The sequence below is a fragment of the Clupea harengus genome, chromosome 1 (genome assembly GCF_900700415.2).
Source record: "Clupea harengus chromosome 1, Ch_v2.0.2, whole genome shotgun sequence".
NCBI lineage: Eukaryota > Metazoa > Chordata > Actinopteri > Clupeiformes > Clupeidae > Clupea > Clupea harengus.
The window spans coordinates 13,355,760-13,364,435 of NC_045152.1; the positions used below are offsets into that span (position 1 = coordinate 13,355,760).

At 41.0% G+C, this 8,676-nt stretch overlaps 1 protein-coding gene across 1 annotated transcript; it reads right to left on the reverse strand.

Moving 5' to 3' along the window:
* Window positions 1–4,969: 4,969 nt before the first annotated feature.
* LOC116218623 (uromodulin-like) lies at window positions 4,970–7,816 on the reverse strand. Its single transcript, XM_031561119.2, has 6 exons — window positions 7,771–7,816; window positions 6,807–6,926; window positions 6,447–6,631; window positions 6,060–6,220; window positions 5,483–5,728; window positions 4,970–5,205 (listed from the first exon to the last, which is right to left on the reverse strand). The coding sequence occupies exons 1-6, from the start codon at window positions 7,814–7,816 to the stop codon at window positions 4,998–5,000; spliced, it is 966 nt and encodes a 321-aa protein (XP_031416979.2). The 3' UTR covers window positions 4,970–4,997.
* Between the last annotated feature and the right edge of the window lie 860 nt (window positions 7,817–8,676).

Below are 8,676 nucleotides of genomic sequence, written 5' to 3' on the forward strand. Positions count from 1 at the left end.
ACTCTTTTTTTTTTTTCCTTGCCCAAAAAGAATCGATAACAGAATCGATAAGGAATCGAATCGATAAGCAAGAATCGTTATGGAATCGGAATCATTAAAATCTTATCAATTCTCATCCCTACTGGTGATAGAAACACACACACACACACACACGACTAGCAGTGGTTTGGTCACGCTTCTTTTGACACAAAACAAGGCTGTCACCGCCTGAGGAAGAGAAAGCTATTATTTAAGCTGAATTTTTAAAGCCTCCATCTCCACCTATTAGGTGAAAATTCACTTTAAGTTACCTCAGGACTCCAGAGTTGCATATTGCGATTAATCGCGATTAAAAGTTTGTTTTTCTTCTTAAGACTAAATCTTATAAATTAACGAGTAGTCACTTCATACAGCGTGAATTTTAGACACTGTTGTTTAAATATATTTTTAAATCGTAAGATCGTTAATGTGCTTTGCATTAAGGTGATAACTTAAAGACGAGCTGCTTCTGTGATAGCTAAATTCAGCTTGACAAATGCTACATACAACTTCAGTTTTGTCGATTGTTCTGTCATTTTGGCTCTTAAACAGAGACTTTCCGCCCAACAATCCCTCAGCTCTCTCCATCTTCAACTACCACAGTGTTTCTCAAACTTTTTCTGTCATTCCCCACTTTGAACAAGGGGGGCTTTTCAAGCCCCACCTGTCCCTCATCGCTCCCATAAAATGGTAGGCCAAGCTTAAAATTGTCAATTATTGAAATAACCTCAAGTAAAAACAAATAGCATCTTATTTAGGTCAGCAAATGTATATTGCTTGGAGTGATTTAATATTTCATGTTGTAGTGTATTGTTGCTATGGACACGCACACATGGACGGATTATGAAACCATTGGTCAGGACGTGTAACAAAATACACCGCTTCCAACCACAAATAAGAGATACATTTAAGCCACTTCTGATATTAACAAATACAAAGTCCAAAAACAATTGACAGCAAGCAAAGTTAATAACAGCGACTTCACCCAGAGGCTCTGGTTTAGGGCCCCCCTGAGCTCAGGGGCCCTTGGGCCTGGGCCCGTTCGGTAATCCATCCCTGCACGCACACACTATTGTATTTCTTTCTGTTGACAGACTTTTACTTTGACAACTGTGACAGTTAGTAACGCACATGTCTAGTAAGCCTCTATTAAATGATGCTTTCCCTTGCACGCTCAAAAACAATGACTAAGTTATTTAGCTGTCTCACACTGTGATAAATATGTTTAAGTGACCTATTTAAATTATATGAACTGTGTTAGTTCGTTGTAACGTAAAATGTAATTATTATTAATTTAGATACGTTACGTTCTAATATCTGACCGTTAGCACACCATTCATTCATTACCCAGTTGGTGGCAGACGTTAGCACTTATTAGCCAGCTGTGTTGTATTCTGTTGTTGCTTTGATTCTTGGTGTAATGAATCTAATAGTAACTTGCTGTGTTTCGTTTCTTGTGTATTATTGTTTCACTCATAAGTTTTCACCTGATATCAATAAAGGAGCAAGGCGAGTTAACCGTAGCCTACACAGCCCTAACTGCGTTAAAATATTTGATTGCGTTAATCGCGGCCGCATTAATCGCATAGATTAACGCGTTAACGCTGACAGCCCTAATATTTATTCAACAACAACAAGCTTGTCGGGCTCAACCACGTCCTGGCAGGCCAGAGAGAGGCACGGGCTCACTCCCAGACTGCAGCAAAATTAAACACATCACACAAGGTTTATATAGAAAGAAGTACGTGTTCTCTGACGCCAAAACACTTTGTCAGCAGGGATAACCACGCTTACTATGCTTTCTCTCATGCAAGGATGTCAGTTTTACACAAGGTCGAAAGAAGCACAGTTCGACCCTTCTTATCACCTCTGACCCAAACATACTCTTACACATATGCAGACTAAGTGGTGTTGTGATGTTCACATCATTTTAGGTGTTTTGTCATAAGTGCTGAGTCATAAGTGCATAATATCCCTTCGTTAGGGAGCGTGGACTTCAAAGGGATCACCTAGGCCTACATATTAGGATGCTGTCGCTTTAAATAGGTACGCTCTGGGGCTGTAGGTGAACGGTGGTGAACAGGTGAACGTACAAAAGGGGAGGGTTTTCTTTTCTCGGGGTGGTGGTGTTGTATGGAGTAGTGGCCGCAAGCTAGATAATTCAAACTGATTGTAACCTAAGCAGCCAAAAGGCTATATTTATACACACAAGTTTTTTTTGTTTTGTAGCTATGATTATTATTCAAACCGAGAGTGTTCTCTGGAACGTTCAGAATCAGAGGTTAAGGATTACCGAGATAGGGATGATCCATTCCACTCGCGGAGCGGTGAGAAGTGCGGTATTTTCGTTCCTTTTTTTATCTCGTTGCAATGCATTGCTATTTTTTGAGTTTGAAGAAGATTTGTGTTTTTTTGGATTACGATTGGATTACGTACCCGGAGAACGTACCCGTTCTTGATTCTAAAATAAATCGAGGAAGCAGGCCGATATGCGCCCTGTCGGGACTCTGGTTTCATGTTTGTACTTTTGAAGGACTCTACGTTGAATACAGAACATTTTTGTTATTTAAATAACCACACACCGAATATCAACGAACAACACTGGCAGTGTATGTACTGTATTATTTCTGCGTATGTGTTTCTGTTATGTTTATTTGGCCTATTGGCGTTTAATACAGGTCACCTGATTTTAAGATAACAGCGAAATGTAACGAGTTCTTTTTTGGCTAAAAATAGAATTTGTTATAGCGTCAGCACCTAATAATCTAAGTTACACACAGAGAGAAAAGCCATGTTCCTGCTCACATAAGCACATGATTCATACAAGGTAATTATTAATACAAGGCACTTGATTAATACATTCTTAAGTTATTAACAGTGTTTTGAAATTAGTCATATCATCCCCCTTAAGTGCGACCATAACAAAGGCAAACAAGACCTTGCGTATATGTGTGGGAGGAAGAGGATCAACACTGTCTGTAGTTTAAATTGTACAAACAATAAATGGCTGTTTCTGTCGTCTCTGTAGTTTAAGTTTCCATTTCTGTTTTATAGAAAATAACTGTTGGAATTTTACTGTTTATTTACAGTTATTGAGGTACAACAGACTCAGGTTTATCTCTGTAGGGAGCCTTTCCATTTAGCCAAAAATGTGGTGTGACTGCAGATCTATGTGTGACATGCGGTAATCATTGAAAACCTACGTGTGCAGAATGAACTGGATGTGTATTCGGGTTGCATACGACCTGTAATGGCAAAGTAGTCAAACATCATTCCACTGTCACATTTCTGTTTTAAATGGAACTTTCCACTCAGTATTCTAATCGGCAGTAAACGTTTTGCTCCACGCACATGAGCCCAGGGCCTGAACCCCTTTAGAGCACAATGGCGACAAGGGCACATAAGGGGGGCGGTTCAGTAGACATCTATGATGTACTTTTGTGTCTGTAGCTGGATATCAGCTGCCTCCCCTGTGATTAGCTGGAGAAGACCAAGCTGTAGCAAGGTACATATAGACATCTATAGTTATGAAGTCACTACATTACATCATAAAGACACTGAATCCAACCGGTCATACTTGTCCCCTGTGAGAACACTGTCGAATCAAACATGGTATTTTCTATACACACATAGGAACATAAGGTAGATCATGCAAAATTTGTAACCACTTTTTTATTTGAAATTTGCCCCAAAACACCATAAACGCCATGAAAGGATGTATTTCAATCAGTAATACACCATGCTCAGCAAGAAAATAGTATACCTCTATACTTTGTCAGGAAAATGGTTAATATTAAAGAAATATATTTGCAAATGCAGATCATTTCAGATGTAGCTGGTATGGCTAGAAGGTTCATCTGATATGATGTAACTGTATCTGATACAGTTAATGTCGGTCTTTCCCAGACCCAGGTGATTGTCTAGGTATGTTCTCACAGTAATGAATATCAATCAGCAGGACACCCGGCTCTCCTGTATGTTACCACAGAAGGGAAATGGTGCAGCACTGTCAGATCATCTCAGAGATGACCGTCATTGAGGCAAATGGTTAATATTTAAAGAAATAGGCCATATTTGTAAGTATAGGTTCAGATGTAGCCAGTATAGCTGAAAGTTTTTTTTTGCAGTGATTGTTTGGCTGTGTTCTTTGCTATGAATGCTTTGTGTGTGGGTTTGTCATAGTCAGGTGATTGTGTAGCTGTGTTCTATGAATGCTGTGAATGTTGGTTTGTCAGAGCCAGGTGATTGTGTAGCTGTGTTTTGTTCTAGATGAGAGGCGTGAGAGTGAGAGCAGAGAGGAACAAGACTATCAGAGATGCAGTCAGACCCGAGGCTTCACAGGGTTCGGGACAATCATGTCCCTCTCATCTGGAAAAAAACACAAATGAGATGACAGAATTAATTTGGATTCAAGGGAACAATTTCAGACCACAATAGGTGAATGTAGGATGGGAAGATTTCTAATCTAGAGTTAGGTAGGTAACAACCCCTAACAGCACTGAATATAAGGATCAAAACGCCTGCACACACACACACACACACACACACACACACACACACACACACACACCAGACACACACACACACACACACACACACACACACACACACACACACACACACACACACACACACACACACACACACACACACACACACACACACACACACATTGGACATTTGCTAACTAGCTGGGTTGTAGTCAGTGTTGAATTATCCATGTTTACCTGCTCTGCCACTGGCCCAAACCAGAGGCCCCAGTGAGATGGAGGCGCTGTCATGGAAATCAACAGAGCGGCGCTTCCTCTGGGGGTAACCTGGGTAACAGTGCTGTAAACAGGAAGAGAAAAGGAACAAGATAGTTTTGTTTTTAACATTTGCTCCTAATCTGACAAAAATTCAGCAAAACTATATTTTATTAAAACATCTGTGACGAACATATTAGGCTACAATTATAGCCAAACTTTGACATTACTCTGCTAGTCAGATTCCCTCCTGGTGTGCTCTAGATGTGGTGAACTTACGGCTGTGCAGTCGTTGCTCGCAACCAAGCACAGGTGAATGCTGCAGTGCAGGTAAACCTTGGAGGTGTTTGCAGTGAAGGTGAACATCCTGAAGGAGAAACGACCTGATGTGCTGACGCCATTCTGAAGCATCTCCACTGTGTTGTCATTGGGGTTGGGGCACCTAGAGGGGGAATAACATATGGAAAAAGAGACAGTGAGGACAATAGGTAGTTATGAACAAGGGTATAAACCCACATGATGAGCAACAGAAAAAAGGTTGGACAAATAAGGACTCAAATTATGATGACGATAAACGTGTTATAGTGTGGTAGGATAAATAGCATGTGTTTTATATGTAGGAACTCTACGTCCCTTATTCATTTAGGCACGTGTGATAGTTTGGTAGTAAGATATGTAATATGGAAGAGTTGGTGTATTGGTGCATTGGTACAAATTACTCGTTTCTGATGAGGTCCCAACGGATGTGGTAGTCTGCCTGATTGACAGGAGTGGCCCAGCAGGAGTCCATCACCATGGCGATCTGGCGGCTGTCCACTCCGTCCAGGCGGACAGCCACGTACATCCGCTGGTTCACCGCCACAGTCACCCTCCCAGAGAACGCATGGGAGAATCCTGCATCTTCATAGGGAATCATTCGGACACGGTAGGTTCCTTGACCTCCTGGTAACTTCTTAGACACAACGCTGTAGAAATAAACACAAAATGTTTTTTCCAGTTCATTTTCAGACAGGCAGAAAGCATAGGCTTTGATGATAGTTATAGTTCCTCTATGAGGGACTTTAATTTGGGGGGAGTAGTTGATGCACTGTGTTTGTGTTTTGTTTTAAATATTGTGAAAGACTACTATCTTGATGGGGGGCACTGTGTTTAATGAGTGAGGAATAGGAGAATTCAGTCTCCATGAACTAATCACTGGTTTATACATATTTCATTGTGTTTGGTCACTGGAGAAAGGCACTGCAAACTAACCAAGAAAAAGTGAGACAAAAGTGCGGACATAATGGCAAAACCAACCTCTCCAGGGGGTTGATGTCCATGTTCATGGAGAGTGCCTGAGTGAGGGGGTAGACACAGCAGAAGAGCAGTTGTATCCGTCTCTCTCTGCTGATGGGGCCACCGGCTGAGTTGGCCTCCCCCTGGATTAAGTTCTCATAGATGAAGTGGGTCATGTTGCTCTGTTGCAACAGACAGCATATACAGGGGTCAATGTCTTTGGTAGAAAGCAACAATAGTTTCATCCATATTCTGCTGTGAATTCTGAGTAAACATATTTTAAATCGTTGGGGGCTTTGCCATTTTTTTTCCAGGTATTTTGGCTTTGCTCAAAGATTAACACTTCAAGACAATACTCCTCAAAAGAATAGCTTATTTTGTAAATCTTTGGTGTAGAAGCTGTTGTACCCTCAGAGTGGTTCCACAAGTGTGATTCTCATTGTCGAAGAGGAACTCCACTCTGCCATCTTGGAGTGTGCCGTTGCAGCTGGGGTCGTTGAGGTGGAGGGAGTCAGCCGAGAAGCCTGCTTCAAACAGCTGGCAGCGAGACAGAGACATGGTGCCTGTGCTGCTGGAACAGTACTCCACTGAGTCTGAAAAACAGGGAAGGAGAGAGAAAGGTCGAAAGAGTTGAATAAGGTGAGGGGAAGAGTGATATGGGAAAATAAAAAAGGAGGAATATAATACACTTCTATCCAACATCTAGCAATATTAATAGCAGTAGAACCATTTAGTAGTAACAATGTCGGTAGTCATATTAAACCTTACCAAAGGACTCAGCATGAGGCTTCGAGTGATCCTCATTGCAGAAGCAGCCGTAGACTCCATCTTTCTGGCCACACCACTCGTCCTCAGCGCAGTCCAGTTCTTCACAGGGGTCATCAAGAGCTGCTCAAAAACATGGCAAATCCAGATGTATTAGTAGAATTAATTCAAATAGGCATAGGCCGGAACAAGCGGAGTAAAATATGATCGGTGAACAAACCTGGATGTATCAGTAAACCACTAATTGTAACACTAAAGTAGGAAAGTCATTCTAATAGGCAGAATAAACCTAATGTGCACTAAGTACTGTACTGCAGGTCATGCAGATGTTGTTATGTCTCAGGCTAAGCAAACAGTCGGTGCAGTAACTTTCTGTGGTAGATTTTGATTTATGACTGGTTTTTATCTCAATACAAAGCACTCCCTTCTCTTGCTTTAATACAAAATAATATATATTCCGATCTGCTACGTGGTTTACCTGTGAAGACTATCCATGAAATTAGGCATTAGCAACATTTGCATTGTTATTTACTGGCTGAACTACTGGAGACATCTGATGCCGTGGAAGTTTTTCTTAGAAGTCTGTCCATCACAAATCAAAGAGGATTCCAAAGACGACTGGACATTCACAGACCTCGAGGGGTTTGGTAGGTTTGACCATTGATTCAAAATCGAACGGTATCATTTCTCTACTAAGGTAAGATATATTGTATTCTTATTTTTAAGCACAACAGTCAAATCGGAAATAGCTGAATATGACAAACTTTGACTCGCTAACATGGGTAGGTAGCCCGAACAATACACTTTAGAAAAAAAACGTGGATAGGTAGCTATCCTTACCCGTGATTATTTCGATATGTTTCGATCTAGCTAGCCTATATGCTAACTGCTGGAGGGGTCTTGGTCATAGGTTTGGTAAATGTCTGGTGTTTTGGTTAGGGCGAGTATGCTAAAGTTAGGTTTGTACCATATGGAAGTTTGTACTTGTACTGTTCAGGAATAGTTTGCTGCATATTTTTGGGAAAATGTCCTAAATCCTCTCCTCCAAAGTACTAGATGCTCGGGCTTTGTCGTTTGGTTTTATTGTCTACCGTTTCTTGGACCATAGTTGTTCACTGAGCGAGGCTTATCAGGAAGCTTTTTTCCACTTTCGTCTGATCTGTAGTTTGTAACTGTAAAATAAGTGTCTGTCTCCCCCGTGTGGTATGATGAAACACTTAGTGGAAGTGGAAGCTTGTGCTTATGCATCCATAAAGGCAGGCTCTACCGTTGTTTCTACTGGAAACGATGCGTAGTACTTCTGAGATTTGCAGAATAATAACAAACCTATTTGTACTATTTCTTTGCATTATGACAGTTCTTATCAGCAATCTATTTATTGGTTCATTGCAGATATTCTATCTATATTCTATGTACATCACAGCAGTCATGATGTGTAGGCTATGTAAGTGAAGTAGCTACCACTTTCAGTGCCCCAAATAACTTCCTGAGGTGCTGCCTTAATGAATGCTTACATTAATGGCATTAGTTTACTTTATCATGCTGTTAGACCCCCTGGGGCTGATCATAATTTAATTGACTTAATACATCTATTGCTTTTAAAGTTCCAACAACAATGTAGGTGTCACATTTCAGTCTGGGAAATTATCATTGTTTATTGATGTGTGTAATCATGTGGTTGTATAATTGTGTGTTGTGCTGTGACCAGTGTGCAGGGAGAGAACGTTGTGGCAATTGTGGACTAATGAACTGATGGACTAATGGCCACGAAGTGTTAATTATATGATTGGACACTGGACGGAGGAATCCCTTTTATACAGGGTAACTGAAAGGAACGGGAGCGATTTCCCAGGTGACGTTGGAGTGATGACGC

Excerpts from the sequence above, each read along its gene's own strand:
- LOC116218623 (XM_031561119.2), bottom strand. The coding sequence starts at position 7,816 with ATGCAGCAAACTATTCCTGAACAGTACAAGTACAAACTTCCATATG. Across the intron at positions 6,927-7,770 it reads CAAGTACAAACTTCCATATG|CTCTTGATGACCCCTGTGAA; the intron begins GTACAAACCTAA and ends GTTTTTGAGCAG. Across the intron at positions 6,221-6,446 it reads CTTGTGGAACCACTCTGAGG|AGCAACATGACCCACTTCAT; the intron begins GTACAACAGCTT and ends CTGTTGCAACAG.